Here is a 23,601-nt window from a genome sequence, read left to right on the forward strand (position 1 = left end):
CATCTGTGAGATGGCTCCACTGCTCTGCCTTGTGAGTTTAGAGGCTTCCCCACCCTCCTTACGGAATGATCACTCCCCCAACATGGCGCACCCCACAGGGAAGCGCGACCTGGGCGCGGCCATTTTCCCCGCTTGATAACTCGGGCGAGGGGCACTGAATGCGCCAAAGCACCGACTCCGTAACGTCCCCACGTTGACTTTGGGCTGACAGTGGCTTCGAATGTGGTTTTGCGCGTGTGCAGAACCACGCCCCCTTCGTTCCTCGCCCCAAACCCTGAGAAGGGGCGGTGCTAGGGTTGGTGACCGGAAGCAGCTACGGTTCTCAGCAGTGGTTCAATAGTTGTCGGGAGGATCTCTTTGCACTGTGTCGGAGGGATGTGGAGGTGATGGGTCCCCAGGGAGGGTGAGTGTTGGGGAGTTCTGTGTGGTCAGTGGTAGAATCGGTTGTCTAACCGTAGTTGGATGATTCGATCATTATTTTCCTCTTCTGTCAACGTTAAGATCCTGAACTTCACTCCAAGACCCACAAGGTTTGGTGCATTATGTTCTGAGTGTTCCCTAAGAGTTGATTTTTCTTCTGCCCACGAGTTACTTAGAAGTGCGTTTTTAGTTTCCAAAAGTTTATCTTTTTAATAGATTTCTAACCTTAGTCTTCTGTGGTAAGAAAAGTGGCTACGTGAAGCTCCCTCCTTGAAATAGGAAGACACTCATGGTCTAGGCCATAGTTAATTTTTATAAATGTTCCGTATTTTAATCAGAAATAATATTTAGTTGTTTAGTTGTCAACTGTGTCATACAAAATTTGCACTCTTTGTTGTCTTTTTCTCCTGTTACTGACAGGGAAACTCTCCAGTGTGATGGTGATTGGTGCATTTCTCTTTCCTGCTGTCCATGATGCATTTTGAGTTAATAATGTATAAAGTGTGAGACTTAGATTGAAGCTCATCTGTTTGGATGTCCAATTACTCAAGCACCATTTGTTGAAAACTAGCCTTACTTCCTTGACTTGTGTTGCGCCTTTGTCAAAAATAAATTGGCCATACTTGTGTGGGGCTATTTTTAGGTTCTTTGTTCTTTATTTTGGAATGTTGAACCAGCCTTACATTCCAGGAATAATTCTCACTTGGTTTTGGTGTATAGTTCTTTTTATATGTTGCAGGAATTGATTAGCTAATGCTTTTTTTCTGAGGAATTTTTGAGACTCAGTTTATGACAGATACTGGTCTATAGTTTTGTTTTTTGTTTTTTGTTTTTTTTTTGTTCTGTCTTTGTCTGGTTTTAGAATTAGGGTAATACACAACTCATAGAATGAGTTGGGAAGTATTCTTTTGTTTTGTATTTTCTGGAAGAGATTGTGTAGAGTTATGCTAATTTTCCTTTAAGTGTTTGGTAGCATTCTCCAGTGAAACCATCTGGGCTCGAACATTTCCTTTTGGAAGCTGTTTCATTATGGCTCCAACTTCTATAGTAGTTATAGGACTATTGAGATTATTTTTTTCAGAGTATCTATTTCATAGTGGGTGAGTTGTGGGAGTTTGTGTTTTGTGGAGAATTGGACTATTTCATCCAAATTGTTGGATATATGTGCATTTAAGTTGGTTATGGTATTCCCTCACTTTCCGTTTAATGGAAAGTTTAGCGTCTGTAGTTATATCTTCTGTTTCAGTTCTGATATTGGTAATTTGTATCTTCTTTTTATATTTTTCAGTCTTACTAGAGGATTACCAATTTTATCAATCTTTTCAAAGAACCAGCTTTTGGTTTCATTGATTGTTCTCTATTGTTTTTCTGTTTTTAATTTCTTTCTTTCTTTCTTTCTTTCTTTCTTTCTTTCTTTCTTTCTTCCTGTGTTTACATATATATTTTTTTCTCAACTATTTTTGTTTATTTCAGGTGTACTATAGAGTGATTCAACAATTTGGTAAGTGTTTTAAATTTATTGATTTATGCTCTTTTATTTATTACTTCCTTCCTTTGGCTTGCTTTGAGTTTTCTTTGTTCGTTTTCTAGTTTCTTGAGATGGGAGCTTAAATTATTGATTTAAGACCTTAATTCTTTTCTTTTAAAAATTTTTTAAAACATTTATTCATTTTTGAGAGAAAGAGAGACAGAACACGAGCATGAGAGGGACAGAGAGAGAGGGAGACACAGAATCTGAAACAGGCTCCAGGCTCTGAGCTGTCAGCACAGAGCCCGACGCAGGGCTTGAACCCAGGAACCATGAGATCATGACCTGAGCCGAAGTCGGACACCCAACCAACTGAGCCACCCACACGCCCCATCTTAATTCTTTTCTAATATAAACATTTAGTACTATAAATTTCCCTCTCAACACTGCTTTATCTGCATCCAAAAAATTATGATATGTTGTGTTTTTAGTTTCAATTCATTACTTTTTAATTTCCATTGATCCATGGATTATATAGAAATTATTGGGGTGCCTGGGTGGCTCAGTCGGTTAAGCGTCCAACTTCGGCTCAGGTCACAATCTCACTGTCCGTGGGTTCGAGCCCCGCGTCGGGCTCTGTGCTGATTGCTCAGAGCCTGGAGCCTGTTTCAGATTCTGTGTCTCCCTCTCTCTCTGCCCCTCCCCCGTTCGTCCTCTGTCTCTCTCTGTCTCAAAAATAAATAAATGTTAAAAAAAAATTTTTTTTAAAAAGAAATTATTGTTTGATTTCCAAGTGTTTAGACACTTTCCTGTTATCTTTCTGTATTGATTTCCAGTTTGATGATATTAGAGAACATACACTATATGATTTCAATTTACTGAGGTTTGTTTAATGACCCTGGGTGTGGTAGGTATTGGAGAATATTGCATGGGTGCTTGAAGAGAAAGTGTATTCTGTTAGTATTTGGCTGGAATGGGATGGATATGTTTAGTTAGTCCACCCTTTTCTTGGTCCTTTGATTAAGGGAAGTAGGCTTTTCTCAGAGTTTTTGTCTCTGTATCTGTTGACAGTTCTGAGTTATAAGCTTCTCCAGTGCCCTGTTTGTGATATATGGGAGGAAAAGGAAACCTAGGGAACTCACCACTGTGTTGTTCCTCAGACCCTGAGATCCATGGGCTATCTGCCTTTCCTTTCTACATCTCAGAGTCTTACTATTTGTATTTGTTGTGTGATGTCATTTTTTTTCCTGGTCTCTTATACATTTATTGTTCTCTTTTGTTTTTTCCCCGTATTAACTTTGTTAATTTACACCTTGCTAGGGAAGCACCTGTTTCACATCAATATGAAAATATGTTGCTATACATTTATGCATAATATCCCACAATAAGTAGTTTGAAACACTGCCTTATCTGGGAAAGATATCTATATCTATATCTACATCTATATCTATACCTATTATATGTTTTAAGCTATCCTCCTTTATCTGGTTTGCCATGGGGTTATCTCTGACATTGGTCATTTCAAAGGACTAGCTCTTTGTTTTCTTTAAACCCCCTATTATATTTATTTGAATTATTTAAGATTTAATTTTTATTAGCAACTACTTTATTTTTTTGGTGGAGGGGGCTTTGCCTAGTTTTGTTTTTTCTAATTCTAATGTTTTAGGCTGAACACATAGTTCTTTTGTTGTTATTTTTATTTTTAATTAAAATCAACCATTTAAAGGTGTAAATTTCATTCTATATGACTTTAGTGTGTCCCATGACTTCTGGTAAAAATTGTGTGGCTTCTGTATTGACTTCCCACTTACCCTGAATTATTTAGAAATGCCTTCCTTTTCTTTTAAAACAGATTTATTTTAAAAAGTACAAGTTAAAAAATAAATCAGATTTATTTAGATATACAAAATAGATTTAGATATATTCCAGTAACATAAAATTCATCCATTTAATGTATACAGTTCAGTGGTTTTTAGTACATTCACAGAGTTGTGAAATCATTATCACAGTCTAATTTTAGAGCATTTTCAATAGCCCAGAAAGAAACCTGGTACACATTAGCAGATATTCACCATTCACGCCACCCCACACTCCCAGCCTAGGCAACTACTAATCAAGTTTCTGTGTCTATGTATTTGCTTATTCTGAATATTTTACATAAGTGGAATCATAAAATCTGTGGTCTTGTGTGACTGGCTTCTTTCAAGTAAGATAGTGATTTCATGGTTTATTCATGTTGTAGCATGTATTAATAGTTCTTTTTTATTGCCACATGATATTCCATTGTATGGCTATACTAAACTTTGGTTATCCATTTTCAGATGATGGACATTTATGTGGTTTCCAGACTTTGGCTACTGTGACTAATACTGCTGTGAATAGTTGTGTATATAAGTTTTGGAGCAGACGTGTGTTTCCATTTCTCTTGGCTAGGTACCTAGGAGTGGCATTGCTGGATCATACGGTGACTCTATGAGTAACATTTTGAGGAACTGCCAAACTGTTCTTCAGGGTGGCTATCCCATTTTACAATTCCACTGACAATATATGATCCAATTGATTTGCATCTCACCAATGCCTGTTACTACTGTCTTTTTCCCCCCCTTATTTTAGCCATCCTGATGGATGTGAAGCAGTCTCCTAATGAATAGAATATTTTGGTTTTGCTTTGCATTTCCCTAATGACTAATGATATTGAACATCTTAAAAAAATTTTATAATGTTTATTTAGTTTTGAGAGAGAGAGAGAGAGAGAGAGCGTGAACATGGGAGGGGCAGAGAGAGAGGGAGACACAGAATCCAAAGCAGGCTCCAGGCTCTGAGCTGTCAGCACAGAGCCCAATGTGGGGCTTGAACTCACGAACAGCGAGATCGTGACCTGAGCTGAAGTTGGACACTTCATCAACTGAACCACCCAGGCGCCCCTATATTGAACATCTTATACTATGATCAGACAATGTAGCCTGTCAATTCCCAGTATAAAAACATCTACCAGATTTCCTTCCTGGCCAAACTATTTGGTGGAATTTTATAAAAGTTAATGCGCATAAGAAAAGAAAGCATAGTCCCTCTTTCTTTGGTATAACATGTTTATGTATTTAAAATTCAACTTGATCATGCCTTTTATTTTACTCCTTATTTACTTTCTTGTTGCCTCTTTATCCCATTTCTTATTTTTGTTGTCTTTCTTACTTCTGTTCCTCTTCATTTTATAAAGGATACTTTCCCTTTCCTACCAAGAATGACTAAATCTATAGTGCTTCCATTAGTTGATCAGAATAAAATTGTTCCTCAACATAGACACAGAGACATCCTCTCCTCCCTAGACCCCGTAAAAGGAGAAACAGTTTTACCTCTGAATATTTTGAAGTAATTAAAACATTACAGTCCCAGGCTATTAATATTTTCCTTATGGCGTATCTCTTCTGTTTTAAGAAACTTTCCTCTTTTTTTATTCCAAACCGCAGTCATGTTTTCAACATCTGTTAAACAGAACCCTGTTTATTTTAAGCCAACCACACAAAAGGTACTGTGTTGTAGTGTTGAGAATGTGAGCTTTGAAGCCAGGTAGACTGGGTTTGACTTAACATCACTAAATCCCTGTTTCTGTGTGCATAAAATGAAATAATAATGATTATGGCAACATGTAGGGGACAGGATTGTTGTGCAAATTCAGGGAGGTACCTGCTTTTGCATATTCCATGATTCCGTGTAATCACAATGCTTGCTAATATGAATTAAATGTTTACTTGGGCCAGCCTGGTGCTAAGTGTCTTATGAACAGCACTGCATTTAATTTTCACAGCCTCATGAGGTAGTTTTGACTCATTTTGAAAAGAAAATGAAGAAACATTTTTTGACATGTTTATTTTTGAGAGAGTGCAAGTGGAGGAGGGGCAGAGAGTGGGGGACAGAGGATCTGAAGCGGGCTCCCCGCTGACAGCAGTAGGCTAGCCCGATGTGGGGCTCAAACCCACAAACTGCATGATCATGACCGGAGCCGAAGTTGGACACTCAACCGACTGAGCTACCCAGGTGCCCCTTTTAATTTTTTAAAAATATTTTTGAGAGAGAGAAAATGAAGAAACATTTTAATACTCTTGTAGCTAAAAGTTGGCAGAGCTAGAATGTAAGCCTTTATTAATTTTAATCTAAATCTCATGGTCTTGCTCATATTCCATTTTGACGAATAACCAGAATCGATATTGACTGGACTTTGTCTACCCCGCAGTGTCCAGTGCCAGGAACTGTACTTGGGTGCCTCCAGGAAGTGTTCGTGGGGTGACTGCTGAATGACTGACTATGTGGACACTGTCTTTCCAGGTTTCTTGGAGTCTCTGTTGAGCCCGCGGGCCAGACCCCATAGCGGAGGCTGCAGAAACTTCCTTCCGGCCCCAGCAGCTCTGTTTGAGTCCACGGACCCCACCTGGCTTCCGGCTCTTGGGAGGAGCATCAGGAAGAGAGCTAGAGGGCTGAGGCCCAGCGGGAACATGCCAGCCAACCAGAGCTCCCCCGGGCCATCCCTGGCTCTGGCTGTGGGGAGATGTGACAACTCGTGTGAGGTGAGGAGGAAAGGGTGCCCAGGGGCAGGAATTCATCCAGAATGAAAGATAGTATCTGATTATTTTAATTTGTACAACTTGTATTTTAATCAAGCAGCATAATGAGGGAATTTTTATTGGTCATTCCTTTCCCTTGTGTGAATTTCCTTCTCTTGTCTATTGCTGTTTTATTTATCTTAGCTTATGGACTTTTTTAAATTGAGCTATAATTAACATAGGATGTTCTATTAGTTTCAGATGTACAACATATTGATTGGAAAGTTTTATACATTACTAGATACCATAATAAGTGTACTCACCATCTGTCACCATACAATGTTATTACAGTATTACTGACTCTATTCCCTATGCTGTACTTTTCATCCCTGTGACTTATTTATTTTATATCTAGAGGTTTGTACCTCTTACTCCCCCTTATCTATTTTGCTCCTTCCCCCATTGACCTCTCCTCTGGCAACCACCAGTTTGTTCTCTGTCTTTAAGAATCTGTTTGTTTTGGTTTTTGGGTTGTTCGTTTTGTTTTGTTCTTAAGATTCCACAGATAAGTGAAATCCTATGGTATTTGACTTTCTCTGTCTGACTTATTTCACTTAGCATAATAACCTCTAGGTCCATTCGTGTTGTCATAAATGGTGAGGTTTCATTCTTTTTTAAAAGATTTTATTTTTAAGTAATCTCTACACCCAGTGTGGGGCTCAAACCCACAGCCCCGAGATCGAGAGTCACACACGCCACTGACTAAGCCAGCTAGGTGCATCAAGATTTCATTCGTTTTTATGGCTGAGTAATATTCCATTGTTTATGGGGTGTGTGTGTGTGTGTGTGTGTGTGTGTGTGTGTACCACATCGTCTTTATCCATTCATCTATTGACAGACACTTGGGTTGCTTCCTTATCTTGACTATTGTAAATAATGCTGCAATAAACATAGGGGTGCGTATATCTTTTTGAATAAGTATTTTCATTGTCTTTGGGTAAATACACAGTAGTGGAATCAGTGGATCATATGGTAATTCTATTTTTAATTTTCTGAGTAATTAGTGTCTTCCAAAGTGGTAGTACCCATTTACATTCCCACTAACGGCGCACGAAGGTTCCCTTTTCTCCACATCATCACCGACACTTATTATTTGATTCTAGCCATTCTGACTGGTGTCAGGTTACATCTCATTGTGGTTTTGATTTGCACTTTCCTGATGATTAGTGATGTTGAGCATCTTTTCATGTGCCTGTTGGCCATCTGGATGTCTTTTTTGGGAAGATGTCTATGTAGGTCCTCTGCCTAGATTTGAATCAGATTATTTGGACCTTTTTGGTGTTGAATTGTATAAGTCCTTTATATATTTTGGATATTAACCCCTTATTGGATATATATTTTTAAGTATCCTCTCCTATTCGCTAGGTTGCCTTCTTGTTTTGTTGATGGTTTCCTTTGCTGTGCAAAACCTTTTTATTTTGGTATAGTCCCAGTAGTTTATTTTTGCTTTTGTTTCTTTTGCCTCAGGAGAAATATCCATAAATATGGATTAGTGCCTGTGTTTTCTTTTAGAAGTTTTATGGTTTCAGGTCTTACATTTAGGTTTTCAATCCATTTTGAGTTTATTTTGCATATATTGTAAGAAAGTGGCCCATTTTCGTTCTTTTGCATGTAGCTCTCCAGTTTTCCCAGTACCATTTACTGAAAAAGACAGTCTTTTCCCTATTCTATGTTCTTACCTCCCTTTGTTATAGACCAATTGACCGTATACATGTGGGTTTATTTTTGGGCTCTCTTTCCTGTTCCATTGATCTGTGTGTCAGGTTTTCTGTCAGTACTATGATATTTTGATTATTACAGCTTTGTAGTAGATCTTGAAATCCAGGATTGTGACACCTCCAGCTTAGTTCTTCTTTCTCAAGGCTGTTTTGGCTATTTGGTGTCTTGTGGTTCCGTACAAATTTTAGGAATATTTATTCTAGTTCTGTGGAAATTGTTGCTATTTTGAAGGGATTGTGTTGAATCTATAGCTCACTTTGGGTAATATGGACATTTAAAAAATATTAATTCTTCCAAACCATGATCTGAGTGTATCTTTCCTTTTGTTTGTGTCATTTTCTTTTTTCAATTTTTTCAAGTTTCCTTATTTATTTGAGAGAGACAGAGACAACATGAATGGGGAAGGGGCAGAGAGAGAGGATGAGAGAGAATCCCAAGCAGGCTCCATGCTGCCAGCGCAGAACTCGATGTGGGGCTTGAACTCCTCAAACTGTGAGGTCATGACCTGAGCCAAAATAAGAGTCAGATGCTTAACCTTCTAAGCTACCTGGCGCCCCTGGTGGTGTTATTTTCTTTTCTTTTTTTTTTTTTTTTTTTTTTTTTTTATCATCAATGTTTTATAGTTTGCAGAGTACAGATCATGTACCTCCTTGGTAAAATTTTTTCCTAGGTATTTTATTCTTTTTTGGTACAATTGTAAATGGGATTGTTTTCTCAATTTCTTTTTTGGCTACTTCATTATTAGTATATAGAGATGCAACAGATTTCTATATATGGATTTTGTATTCTGTAGCTTTACTGAATTTATTTTTCAGTTCTACTGGTTTTTTGGTGAAGTCTTTATAGAGTTTTCTATATAGAGTATCATGTCATCTGCAAATAGTGATATTTTATTTCTTCTTTACTCATTTGGCTGCCTTTTATATCTTTTTTCTTGTCTGATTGCTGTGGTTAGGACTTTCAGTACTATGTTGAATAAAAGTGGTGAGAGTGGACATCCCTGTCTTGTTCCTGATCTTAGAGGAAAAGCTTTCAGTTTCTTACCATTAACTATGATGTTAGCTGTGGGTTTTTCATGTATGGCCTTTATTATGTTGAAGCATGTTTCCTCTAAACCCACTTTATTGAGAGTTTTTATTATGAATGAATACTGTATTTTGTCAAATGCTTTTTCTGCATTTATTGAAATGATCATATAGTTTTTATCTTTTCTCTTGTTAATGTGATATATGGGATAAATTTCACTTGATTATGGGTTAGGATTTTAATATATTGTTGGATTCCATTTGCTAATATTTTGTTGAGGATTTTTGCATCTATGTTCATCAGAAGTATTGGCCTGTATTTTTCTTTTTTTGTAGTGTCCTTGTCTGGTTTTGGTATCAGGGAAATGCTGGCCTTGTAGGATGAACTTGGAAGTTTTCTTCCCCCTTCTATTTTTTGGAATAGTTTGAGAATAGGTAGTAACTCTTTTTTAAACATTTCACCTGTGAAGCCATCTGGTCCTGGACTTTTGTTTGTTGGGTGTTTTTTGATTACTGATTCAGTTTAATTGCTGATAATTAGTCTGTTCAAATTTTCTGTTTCTTTTGGATCCAATTTTGGGAGATCATATGTTTCTAGGAATGTATCTAGTTCTTCTTGCTTGTTCAATTTGTTGGAATGTAATTTTTGATAATATTCTCTTACGATTCTTTGTATTTCTGTGATGTCGCTTGTTATTTCTTCTTTTTCTTTTCTGGTTTTATTTATTTGAATATTCTTTTTTCTTGATGAGTCTGATTCAAGGTTTATAAATTTTGTTGATCTTTTCAAAGAACCAGCTCTTGGTTTCATTGATCTTTTCTATTGGGTTGTTTTTTTTTTGTTTTGTTTTTTTTTTGGTCTTTATCCCATTTATTTCAGGTCTAATATTTATTATTTCCTTCCTTCCTTAGCTTTGGGCTTTGTTTGTTCTTCTTTCTCTAGCTCCTTTAGATGTAAGGTTAGGTTGTTTACTTGAAATTTTTCTTGCTTCTTGAGATAGGCTTGTATCTCTATAAACTTCCCTCTTAGAGGTGCTTTTGCTGAGTCCCAAAGATTTTGGACCATTGTGTTTTCATTTTCATCTGTCTGTATGTATTTTTTGATTTTCTCTTTGATTTCTTGGTTGAACTATTTGTGGCTTAGTAGCATGTTGTTTAGCCTCCATGTGTTTGTGTTCTTTCCAGAGTGTTTCTACTTGATTTCTAGTTTCATAGCTTATGGTTTTTTTAAAGTTTTTTTTTAATATTAAGTTTCATGGCCCTTTATGGTTCTTGTATATTTTTGTGAATGTTTTTTGCCACTTTGTAATTTGAAATTAGTTTTTTGTTTTATTTACAAGTGGTAAAGGATGTCAAACAGTTCTGTAAGTCGTATTTTATTTTATTTCATTTTTAATGTTTATTTTTTCTCTTATTTTTTTAATGTTTATTTTTGAGAGAGAGAGAGGGAGAGGGAGAGAGAGAGAAAGAGAGTGTGAGTGGGGGACGGGCAGAGAGAGAGGGGGACACAGAATGTGAAGCAGGCTCCAGGCTCTGAGCTGTCAGCACAAGGTCCTACGTGGGGCTCTAACTCATGAACCATGAGATCATGACCTGAGCTGAAGTCGAATGCTTAACTGACTGAGCCACCCAGGTACCCCTACTTACATGTTTTTAACTTTTTTTTTTCCATTATAACCCAGTACAGTTACTATAATGACCTGGATTTTGTAGTTTAAGTTCCTCTGGAGTTTGATGGGTTTTTTTGTATACTGTGATTCCCTCTTTACTGCCAGCCAGTTGGCTCCAGAATACTGTTCCTTTCAGGAACAAGCTTTTTTTATTTTTTTTAAATGTTTGTTTATTTTTGAGAGAGAGAAAGAGAGAGCGAGAGCATGAGCATGAGTAGGGGAGGAGCAGAGAGAGAGGGAGACAGAATATGAAGCAGGCTCTGCGCTGGCAGCAGAGAGCCTGAGGTGGAGCTCAAACTCATGAACCCCGTGAGATCATGACCTGAGCCAAAGTCAGAAGCTTAACCCACTGAGCCAACCAGGCGCCCCAAATGTTTGTTTATTTTAGAGAAAGAGAGACAGACAGAGCATGAGTGGGGGAGGGACAGAGAGAGAGGGAGACACAAAATCCGAAGCAGGCTCCAGGCTCTGAGCTGTCAGCACAGAGCCCAATGCGGGCTCAAATTCACGAACTGCAAGAACATAACCTGAGCCATCGGTTCCTTAACTGACTGAGCCACTCAGGTCTAAATTGACTTTTAGAATGGTTCTTTCCTGCTTTGTTTCTGCCAGATTCCAGCTTGCTGGAGGCAAACATTCTTAATCTTTTCAATGGATTCAATTTTTTTTTTTAATTTTGGCTTAAATTATCTGTTGACTTTCCATTATGGAAGGTGGAGATTTAGCTTTTCCATACACCCCCACCAACATAAACGTTTGCCTATAAATATTGTTTTGATCAGATTTATCATAAGTGTTTATTACTGTGACTATTTAGAGTTGGATCACATAGTGTCTATGCTGTGATTACTGTTTCCGCACAACTCTTTCTTTTCCCTGGGATTAATAATTTTCTGGTTTAGTCATTTCTTTGCTTTACTAGATACATATCAATGATTCAAGTCCAGATTCTTCACAGTTGTTTAAATCTCCTCTCTGCATATTCAAACATATTAGGTAATAATCATAATGACAATAATTATAAACACTCATATCGTGTTTACCATGTGCCAGCAGTGTTATATGCACACAACATATACTAACGCATCTTCATAACAACCTCCTGGAGCTGGTTGACTTGCTGAAGACTGGTCAGGTAGCTCTCAGCTTCACCCGCAGCTATTACCTTGGTAATACATTTGCCATCCCCTAAACAATCTTTCTTACCTCTGTCTTGTGTCCTATCCCCTTTCCCGGGGATCCTCTGCCTTCTTTCCTGTTTCCTGGGTCCTGTGTCTTCCTCTTTCTTGATTTACCCCCTCATTTTGTGGGAGTACATTCTTCAGTCTATCCCTGAGAATGGATGCATGACAGGTAGATTTTATGAAACTTTGTATGTTTGACAATTTCATGCAAGAATATATTATTTACTATCTATAATTGTATAAGTACATTTATAGAAATAGAAAAGTAATACATGCCATGGAAATATACTTACTTGACCTTGACACTAAATATATCTTTTTGGCTGATTATAGAATTCTAGGTTGGAAATCATTTTTGTGCAGAATTTTATTGTTAAATTTTTTTAAATGTTTATTCATTTTTGAGAGACAGGGAGCATGAGTGGGGGTGGGGAGGTACAGAGAGAGGAGAGAGGGAGACACAGAATCTGAAGCAGGCTCCAGGTTCCGAGGTGTTACCACAGAGCTCAAAGCAGAGCTCTGACCCACAAACCACAAGATCATGACCTGAGCCGAAGTCAGATGCTTAACTGACTGAGCTACCCAGGTGCCACAATTGTGCAGAGTTTTAAAAGCCTAGTTTCCAGTCTAGTCCTTTTCTATTCATGCACACATTTTTCTCAGCTTTACAGAAAAACAGTTATTTGGTTGTTGATTCTCCATTTCAAAAAATTCTTTGTTCTGATTTTCATTTCTTTTTCTTTTGTTCTCTTTTCTAGTAGTTTTTTTTTTTTTAATTATCTTCCAGGTCTTCTTTTGTGTTGCTCATTAATACTTATATTTTTATTTCAAATAGCTCTTTTTATTTTCAGAATTTAAAAAATTTTTTTTTTTTTAATGTTTATTTATTTTTGAGACAGAGAGAGACAGAGCATGAATGGGGGAGGGGCAGAGAGAGAGGGAGACACAGAATCGGAAGCAGGCTCCAGGCTCTGAGCCATCAGCCCAGAGCCTGACGCGGGGCTTGAACTCACAAACCGTGAGATCGTGACCTGAGCTAAAGTCGGACGCTCAACCGACTGAGCCACCCAGGCGCCCCCAGAATATTTTTAATTTAAGAGAGAGAGAAAGAGAGCAGGGGAGAGGGGCAGAGGGCAAGAGAGAGAGAGAGAGAGCACGCATCTTAAGCAGACTCCACGCTCAGCATGGAGCCCAACACAGGGCTCGATCCCATGACCCTGGGATCATGACCTGAGCTGAAATCAAGAGTCGATGCTCAACCAACTGAGCCACCCAGGTGCCCCCTGTTTTCAGAATTTTATAATAGCTTTATGGGTGTAGTGTCTTATCAGTCTAAGGATATTAGTAATAGTTTTTTAGTTTAATTTTTTGAATAATGATATGGACACATGGCTCAAAAGTTAAAAAATATAAAACTGTATAAAATTTAAAAATGTAAAAGTGTACAGTCTAAATTCTCTTACCATCTTTCTCCTCTCAGCTTGGCTCTCTCTAATATATTCTAACCAATTTAGTTACTTTTCTCTGAATGATTAGGGTTTTTTATGTAAATAAAAGCAGCTGTGGGGGCGCCTGGGTGGCGCAGTCGGTTAAGCGTCCGACTTCAGCCAGGTCACGATCTCACGGTCCGTGAGTTCGAGCCCCGCGTCAGGCTCTGGGCTGATGGCTCAGAGCCTGGAGCCTGTTTCCAATTCTGTGTCTCCCTCTCTCTCTGTCCCTCCCCCGTTCATGCTCTGTCTCTCTCTGTCCCAAAAAATAAAATAAACGTTGAAAAAAAAATTAAAAAAAAAAAAAAAAAAAAGCAGCTGTGAACACATTCTTACTTTATCCTTTTTATTTCATGAATGGTGGCCTACTAAACATATCAGTTTTATTAATTTTAAGTCTTTTGGTGAAATACAGTATGAATTACAAACAATGCTGCCATGAACACTTTTTATCATGTCTCCTCATGTACATGTGTACCCGTCTCTTAACTATATATATAGGGGTGGAGTTAATGGGTCATAGTTTAAGCCTATATGTAAAATTTTTTATTGTAGAATACATCTTACATACATACAGAAAAGTGTACAAAACACACATGTATAGCTCAGTGATTTTTCACGATAGGTCTAGAAAGTATCCTTACTCAGCATTCCAGGATCTCCCTACTCCCAAAGATAACTACTACCCTGACTTTTACAGTAATCACTTCCATTAAGAGGATCACAAGCCTCAGGGTAGGAGAAGAAATAGACAAGACAGGACTTATATAAGAATATATAAAGACTTGTATAAGAATATATAAAGAACAACAAAACAGTAAGAAAAAGCAGACTACCCAGTTCAGAGACTTTATTTGAACAGACACGTAACCAAAGAAGATGCACAAATAGCTAATAAACACCTGAGAAGGGGCTCAATCTCATTAGTCATTAGGGGAATGCACAATTTCAACCACAATGTAATACCACTACACTGTCACCAGAATGGCTAAGATTAAGAAGACTGACAGTGACAAGTGTTGAGTGGATAAAGAGCCATATCAGTGGCTCATATGCTCGTGTCAGCGCACACAGCTGTTGATACATTAGCTTATATCTGCAGTTCTATGCTGCTGGTGGGGCTATAAATTGGCACAGTCTCTTTGGAAGACATATTAGCCTTCTTCCTCCAAGCATGTGTAGACCATATGAGGAAACAATTCTCCCAGGAAAATGTGCAACAGAAACCCTTGGCTGATGTACCAGGACTCGTGTACAAATGCTTCCTGTAACATTACTTGCAACAGCCAGAACCTAGAAATAGCTTAAATGTCCATTAACAGTAGACTGGTTAAATAAAGTGAATGTAATATTGAGTAAAAGAAGCCAGACACAAACAAATTTGTGTTATTTCAATTTGCATAAAGTTTAAGGCAGGCCAAAAAAATCTGTATTGTACAGGGGTGTATGGTGAGGTTGTCAAACTAGAAAGTAAATCAAGGAAGTGGTTACCATCAGAAGTAGGACAGTGGTTTTCTTGATTGGCGGGAGTTAGGGGTCGGGGAGAGGAAAGAGGCATGAGGAACGCTTCTGGGCAAGGAACTAGCCCTGTTCTGTTTCCACACTAGGGTGAGAATTAGTCGGTATTTGCCTTGAATAATCAGTAAGCCAAATATTTATGTTTCATATATTTTTACATGAATATTATATTTCATTATAAAATCTTTTGAAAATAAAAATTTTTTTAACTTTTAAACTTTAATTCCAGTATCATTAATATACATATTAGTTTCAGCTGTACAATATATGATTCAGCAATTCTGTACATTACTCAGGATCAGGATCATCAGGATAAGTGTACTCTTTAAACGTCTTCACCTATTTAACCCAACCCCTCACCCACCTCCCCTCTGGTAACCATCGGTTTGTTCTCTATAGTTGAGAGTCTCTTTCTTGATTTGTCCCTCTCTCTCTTCTTTTTTCCTGTGCGCATTTGTTTTGTTTCTTAAATTCCACATATAAGTGAAATCATATGGTATTTGTCTTTCTCTGACTGGGTTATTTCACTTAGCATTATACTTTCTAGATCCATCCATGTTGTTGCAAATGGCAAGATTTCATTCTTTTTTACGGCTGAGTAATATTCCAGTGTGTGTGTGTGTGTGTGTGTGTGTGTGTGTGTGTGTGTACCACATCTTTTTTATCCATTCATCTATGGGTGGACACTTGGGCTGCTTCCATAATTTGGCTATTGTAGATAATGCTGCTATAAACAGAGGGGTGCCTGTATCCCTTTGAATTAGTGTTTTTGTATTTTGGGGGGAAATATCCAGTAGTGCAATTACTGGATCATAGGGTAGTTCTGTGAGGAACTTTTACACTCTTTCCCACAGTGGCTGTACCAGTTTGCATTCCCACCAACAGTGTATGACTATACCCTCTAATTTTGACCCCAGTCTCCCATATACCCTTTGCAAAGGCAGATGCACACACACGCACACACACACTCACACACTCACACCTCTATATCCATTTTTGAGTTTTCAGTATTTGCTTTTCCTACTTAATAAATCTTGGTGATCATTCAGTGTTAGTAGATGTAATGAGTTACATATTCTTTTTAAAGACTGAATTGAAATCCTACTCTAATATGTGGATATGTCAAAATATAACCAGTCTCCTCTTTATGGACATTTAAGATATGTCCAATCTTTTGCTATTACAAACAGTGCTGCAATGAAAATCCTTATACATATTTCACTTGACACAAAAGGGAGTATGTTTAAAGAGAAATATCTGCAAATGGAATTCTCAGAACAAATTAATAATGCATTTTCATTTTTTTATTTTTGGAGAGAGCATGCACGAGTGAGTGAGAGGGGCAGAGGGAGAGAGAGAGAGAGAGAGAGAGAGAGAGAGAGAGAATCTTAAGCAGGTTCCACACTCAGCACAGAGCTCAGCTTGGGGCTTGATCCCATGACACTCGGATCATGACCTGAGCTGAAGTCAAGAGCCTGAGGCTGACCAAGCCACTCAGGCACCCTGGCATTTTGGCCTTCCTTGTGGTTTCTATCAGTTACAGAAGAGTGCCTGTTTTTACCATACCCGGTGGAGTACAGTGTCTTGTCATATTTGTTTTTTCTTTTGGGCACATTAGATAGATGAAAACATGGTGTCTCCGTATGGATCAAATTTGCATTATGGATCTAATTTGCATTACTCTCAGTATGGCCAAAGTTAAATATATTTGACTGTGTTAAAAGAGCCATTTATATTATTTTTCCTGTGCTGTTTTTAAATTTTCTTTGCCCATTTTTCTATTAGGTTGTTGCCATTTTTTAAATGTTTATTTATTTTGAGAGAGAGAGACAGAGAGAGAGAGAAAGAATGCGAGCAGGGAATGGGCAGGGAGAGAGGGAGAGAGAATCCCAAGCAGTCTCCTTTCTGTCAACATAGAGCCTGATGCAGGCTCGATCTCACAACCATGAGATCATGACCTGTGCCAAAATAAAAAGTTGGACACTTAACTAACTGAGCTACCCAGGCACCCCTAGGTTGTTGCTATTTGTATCTTAAGGAGAGTAGCTCTTTGTCTTTTATAGGAGACCCAAATATTTGTCCTCATTTGTCTCTTAAATGAAAATTTTGGTGTTTTCTCCAGGTATTGTACGTAATTGTGTTTATGAATCTTTTATGTCCTCCAAGTTTTGTATCATAACTAGGAAGGCTTTCCCCAATGCTCAGCTATGCTTGAGCAGTTTTTTTTTTCAGTACTTTAATGTTTTTACCTTTAACCTCTACTTCTCTGACTATCTAGATTTTCGGTGGTTGTTTTAAAGCCTTAGGTAGGAATCCATTTTTTTTAAACATTTATTTATTATTGAGAGACAGAGAGAGGCAGACCGTGAGCAGGGGAGGGGCAGAGAGAGAGGGAGACACAGAATCTGAAGCAGGCTCCAGGCACAGAGCCTGGTGGGGCTCAGACCCACGAACCATGAGATCATGACCTGAACTAAAGTCAGACGCTTAACTGAGCCACCCAGGTACCCCAAGGTAGAGATCCATTTTCATTTTCTTCAAGATGCCTATTGATCTGTCCCAACACCATTTATTGAATGACCTATATTTTCCCCACTAACATACAATACTACATTAGAGTATGTATTCTAATATGTAACTCTGGGTGTATTTATGGACCTTATTCTGTTCCATTGATCTAATAATAGTCATAATCTTTGTGATTCTAATTCCCCTACATGTATAATTTATTCAAATAGATTGTAGGACTAAGTCTCTGATTACCCTTCTTTATCAGAAATATACTGTACTCTTGATTGTTTTAATTTCTGTACACAATTTATAATCAGCTTGCCAAATTTAAAAACAAATCTCCTTGCTGTTGTCAATGAGCTTGCATTACATTTATATTTTAAGGTAGAATCATTTGTCCCTTTATGACGATTCAGATTTCCTGCTAAAGAATAAGGTATGTCATCTATATTTTTTCAAGTAATGTTTGCATTTCTCATTAGTGTGTTACTATTTTCTTCAAATATATTCTTTTTTTTTTTCGGTGTTTTTTTTTATTATTTTTTATTTATTTATTTTTATTTTATTTTATTTATTTATTTTTTTAATATATGAAATTTACTGTCAAATTGGTTTCCATACAACACCCAGTGCTCATCCCAAAAGGTGCCCTCCTCAATACCCATCACCCACCCTGCCCTCCCTCCCACCCCCCATCAGCCCTCAGTTTGTTCTCAGTTTTTTAACAGTCTCTTATGCTTTGGCTTTCTCCCACTCTAACCTCTTTTTTTTTTCCTTCCCCTCCCCCATGGGTTTCTGTTAAGTTTCTCAGGATCCACATAAGAGTGAAACCATATGGTATCTTTCTCTGTATGGCTTATTTCACTTAGCATCACACTCTCCAGTTCCATCCACGTTGCTACAAAAGGCCATATTTCATTTTTTCTCATTGCCACGTAGTATTCCATTTCAAATATATTCTTGACATCAGTTTTTGTTTCTATTATCTAAAGGAAAAATAACAATGCAAATATATGAGTGTATATCGTCACAAATTGGACCTGAAATTATAATTCTATACACAAGAGGTAGTTGGAGAGAGGGTAAAAGGAAAAACAAAGAATACTGTGGTTCTCTTATTCTTTTGTTTTTTTTGTTTTAATGTTTGTTTATTTTTGAGAGAGAGAAAGTGTAAGTCAGGGAGGTGCAGAGAGAGAGGAGGACAGTGGATCTGAATTGGGCCCTGATGTGGGGCTCGAACTCATGAACTGTGAGATCCTAACCTGAGCCAAAGTCAGATGCTCAACTGACTGAGCCACCTAGGTGCCCCTCTGTTATTCTTATTATGAGAAAGATATAGATATTGCTAGAGCTTGTTAGAGAAACATACATATAACTATGGTCTTATGCTGGAATAAGTGAGCAGAAAAATGAAAATAGAATGAGTAATTTTCAAATGAGCATTAAATAGGGAAACACCCAAAAGTTGATTTGTCAAGGAGATTAAAAGAAATGAAAAGAACTATATAAATAGCAGAAATCAGTCCTAGTGTTATAGTAATCACATATTATGAATGCATTAAAATCATTCCTTAAAAGAAAGAGATTCTCAGACTGGATGGGAAAGAAAAGCAAAAACCGTCCAAGGTCAAGCATTATTTTATAAACTCTAGTTACACTTAAAATGAAAAGATGGAGGAAATGTGAAAATAAAGGAATAGAAAATGATAGACTTGGCAAATAAGAACCAGTAGAAACCTGGAGCTGCATTTTTAATATCACACCAGAGGGAATGGAAGGTGAAATATATCACAAGGGATGAAGGTAAATGGTTCAAACTATTAAATGCTAAGAAATGTAAAAATGATCAACACCCTTAAAGCTGATGATATATATCCTTAAAGTATGTAAAATTGAAACTAGCAGAAGTAGTTGGGGCGCCTGGGTGGCTCAGTCGGTTGGGCATCCGACTTCAGCTCAGGTCATGATCTCGTGGTCTGTGAGTTCGAGCCCCACATTGGGCTCTGTGCTGACAGCTCAGAGCCTGGAGCCTGTTTCAGATTCTGTGTCTCCCTCTTTCTCTCTTCTCTCCCACTCATGCTCTGTCTCTCTCTTCTCAAAAATAAATAAACGTTAAAAAAAAAAGAAACTAGCAGAAGTGGTTAATTCTACCCTTAGCCATTTTAACCTACCCTTGATCACACAAAGCAAAATAATCTAAAGCTTTGCTATAATGTAGGTGGTAATATTCTACAACCACAGAGAAGTAAAAATAAAAAGCAAAAAGCTAGCAAAAATAAATAATATCTGCAAACATTAAAATATTTTACATGAATATGTTTTTAATTTTTTTTAACATTTATTTATTTTTTGAGAGACTGAGGAAGACAGAGTGCGAGCAGGGGAGAGGCAGAGAGAGAGGGAGACACAGAATCCGAAGCAGGCTCTGAGCTGTCAGCACAGAGGCTGACGTGGGGCTTAAACCCGTGAACCGTGGGATCATGATCTGAGCCGAAGTCAGATATTTAACTGACTGAGCCACCCAGGAGCTTCTACATGAATATGTTTTAAATAGGAAACAATTTTACAAAAGACATAGAGGATGTCTTAGCTCAAGCTGTCATAATAAAATACCTTAGACCGGGTGGCTTAAGCAACAATATTTTTTCCCTTACAATTCTGAAGACTGGAAGTCGGAGATTCTGATGCCAGCAGGGTTGGGTTCTAGTGAGGACCTGGCATGTAGGTAACCATCATCTCACTTTCTTCACGTGATCTCTTCTTTGTGTGCACGCGGACGGGAATTGCAGAGAGCCAACAGGTTCTCTGGTGTTTCTTCCTATAAGGGCAGTCATATTAAAGGCCCCAGTCTAATCCCATCATTAGGGCCCCATCCTCATAAGGTCATGTGTTCATTACCTTCCAAAGGCCATATCTCTGCATACCAAGTCATTGGGATCAGGGCTTCAACATAGGAATTTTAGGGGGACACAAGCATCCAGTCCATAACAGGTGAGCTTCAAGTGGCACATTTTTAAGTTTATGCAGTAAAGCAAAACTTGCAGGTAGAGGGAAAATGATAGGGTTGAATGCCTTTACATCTGCCCTCCCTGTGCCCATGAATTTTCCTTTCTGTTAAAAAGAAATGAGCTCTCCACTGAACCCCTTCCCACCCCCCATATAGGTATCTCCTCTCTTTCCTATATCATCACCTTTCCTCTTCTGTGCTGGTACCTTCCCAAAGCATATAACGTGCAGTCACATTTGTCATGTCAAAAATTCTCCCCTCGACTCCTGATCCACTTCCAGCCAAGGTGTTTCACCAGATAAGTAATTTCTGTAAGCTCACAGACAAGACCTTCTGCTCTATATATGTTTAATGTCCTCTCCTGTTGGTTAGGTTTTTGGCCAGGGACTTGGTTCCTCGAACTGGGGTTGGGGGTGTCACTCCCCCTATAGGCTTCCCCCATTGTACCGTTCCTCTCTGCCCATCCTAGGATTCTCAGTTAACCCAACCTGCCAGCCCTCAACTCTTTGTTTCTTGGGCTCCAAGCCTCCATTCTCCCTACATACTCTATATCCCTGTGAGAATCCTGCTTTCCCTAGGGTCTCTTATACTTTCTGTTTAATGTTTTGGTACAGAAACCTGACCAAGGGAACACCCGCTACAGATCAGTCTCACTTGTGCATAGTGACAGGGCAATTATAAATGTAATATTATCAAACGGAATCTAGCAGTTCCTTAAAAATGCTTTCTTTCTGAGCACATGGTTCAATATTATGAAATCTCTAGGTAATTCACCATATTAACATACCATTGGAGAAAAGTGATTTGATAAAATTCAACATCCATTCTTGATTTTAAAAAGTATCAAAGTTGAGCATTTCACACTTGGGTTCCTTCCCCAGACTTACAGTAGGGATTGTCACTGACACAATGGGGTTTGATTAATGACATCCAGAATTCTTCATTTTGAATTGAGTCCTTTATCTTTATATATTGCCTTCCTGTGTCTTGTTTCATACTTTTCCAGAATTCTCCTCTGACTGATATTAAAATGGAGACCTTGCTTCCTTTTTGTGGATGCGTCTTTATACATTGATGATGTCCAGAATTCTTTATTTTGGATTGAGTCTTTTATTTAGAAAGTGTCTTCCTCTGTCTTATTTAATTTTGTTGTCCCAGAATTCTCTTCTGATTGATATTAAAATGGAGACCTTGCTTCCTTTCTGCTGCCATTTGCTCATCCTTTTTATCATTATCACTCTGAGTCGTTTTTGTAGAGCATTTTTGCTATACAACATATGAACAGTGTGTTTTATATGTCTTCTAATTTTAAAAAAAATGTTTATTTATTTTTGAGAGAGAGAGAGAGAGAGGGAGAGAGAGAATCCCAAGCAGGCTCCACATTGTGAGCATAGAGCCCAATGCAGGGCTTGCACCTGCAAACTGTAAGAGCATGACCTGAGCCGAAATCAAGAGTCAGATGCTTTACTGACTGAGCCCACCCAGGTGCCCCTGACGTCTTCTAATTTTAATGCTGCTTTTTAAAATATCTTTCACTACATGGTCTGTTTTGCTTTGTTTTGAGTTCCTTCTAGTAATTTGGGAGGGTTGAATTCTTTTTTGGTTCTTTCAGTGGTTACTATTATAAAAATATAATTAATATTCCAATTATTGAAACAGTGTCTACTAACTGTCCAGTATGAGTAATGACAAGATTTGTATACTGCTATTTCAAGAGTTCTTTTATTTGTTGTAAGCTTTCCTTGAATTTTATTTGAGAGCTTGTCTGTTCAATTTGTTTGGGTCAGTCTAGGGACACAAATTATATGTATATTGAATTTCCTGTCTTCCCTGTTTTTGTTGTTTTTTTTTCTCTAGCAGATTTTAAAGTCTTCATTTCCACCTCGCTTTGTTTACTAGTCATAATTCTTTCTCTGTCCCTGTTCTCCGGGCAGGAATTGTTCTAGACATCATTTCTATATTATTTCTTGTTTGTTTGTTTTTTCACTTTTTTTTATTGAGGTCTGCCAATATATTACACCAATTTAAAAAAAAAATTTAATGTTTATTTTTTTTGAGAGAGAGAGACAAAGACCGAGCATGAGCAGGGGAGGGGCAGAGAGAGAGGGGGACACGGAATCCAAAGCAGGCTCCAGGCTCTGAGCTGTCAGCACAGAGCCCAAGGTGGGGCTGGAACTCATGAACTGTGAGATCATGACCTGAGCCGAAGTCAGATGCTTCACTGACTGAGCCACCCAGATGCCCCAGTATTACACCAATTTTTAACGCAGCCGAAGCAAGTGTCTTTTCAAAGTTGGTTACTTCAAATCAGAATCCACATGAAGTGCACACATTGCATTTTTTTTTCAGTTTTTATTTTCATTCCAGTTAGTTAACATACAGTGTTATATTAGGTTCAGCTGTGCAACATAGTGATTTGAACACTTCCATTCATCACTCGGTGCTCCTCAGGACGAGTGCACTCCTGAATCCCCATCCCTTATTTCACCCATTCCCTGCCCCCCCACCTCCCTTCTGGTAACCAGAAGTTTGTTTTCTATAGTTAAGAGTCTGTTTCTTGATTTCTCTCTGTCTCTCTCTGTCTCTCTCTCCCCCTTTGCTCATTTGTCTTGTTTCTTAAATTCCACATAGGAGAGAAATAATACGGTATTTGTCTTTCTCTGACTTATTTTGCTTAGCGTGCTACTCCCTAGCTCCATCCGTGCCATTGCATTTTGTTCCTGTGTCTCTGTCAAGAATGGGAAGGGTCTGAGATTTTATCTACTTGCAAGCTAACAAACAAGCCTGCCACAGTGGCCTGGATGCTGGCAGAAAACGTGAAACTTCTGGGTCAGAGAAAGAGGACTTAATGCCCTTGGCATTTGTGCCAGTTCCCTAAGTCCCAGTTCCTACAGGGTGACATGAAGAGGACCACATGACACTTGCACACACAGTGGGTTACTTAGATTACCCGAATCTTTTTTTTTTAATGTTTATTTTTGAGAGAGCAAGGGA

The 23,601-nt window shown here is 38.1% G+C and overlaps 1 protein-coding gene across 4 annotated transcripts in view; it reads left to right on the forward strand.

The window, feature by feature from the left end:
* The first annotated feature begins 272 nt into the window (after positions 1 to 272).
* ZNF81 (zinc finger protein 81) overlaps positions 273 to 23,601 on the forward strand; it is a 93,929-nt gene continuing 70,600 nt past the window's right edge. Inside the window, exons 1-3 of one of the 4 annotated variants that reach the window (XM_058714739.1) lie at positions 273 to 403; positions 1,894 to 1,921; positions 6,212 to 6,450. In XM_058714739.1, the coding sequence (XP_058570722.1) occupies positions 6,379 to 6,450 (72 nt within the window). In that variant the 5' untranslated portion in view covers positions 273 to 403; positions 1,894 to 1,921; positions 6,212 to 6,378. The other 3 variants (XM_058714740.1, XM_058714741.1, XM_058714743.1) reach the window with 3 other exon arrangements.

The sequence above is a fragment of the Neofelis nebulosa genome, chromosome X (assembly GCF_028018385.1).
Source record: "Neofelis nebulosa isolate mNeoNeb1 chromosome X, mNeoNeb1.pri, whole genome shotgun sequence".
Lineage (NCBI taxonomy): Eukaryota > Metazoa > Chordata > Mammalia > Carnivora > Felidae > Neofelis > Neofelis nebulosa.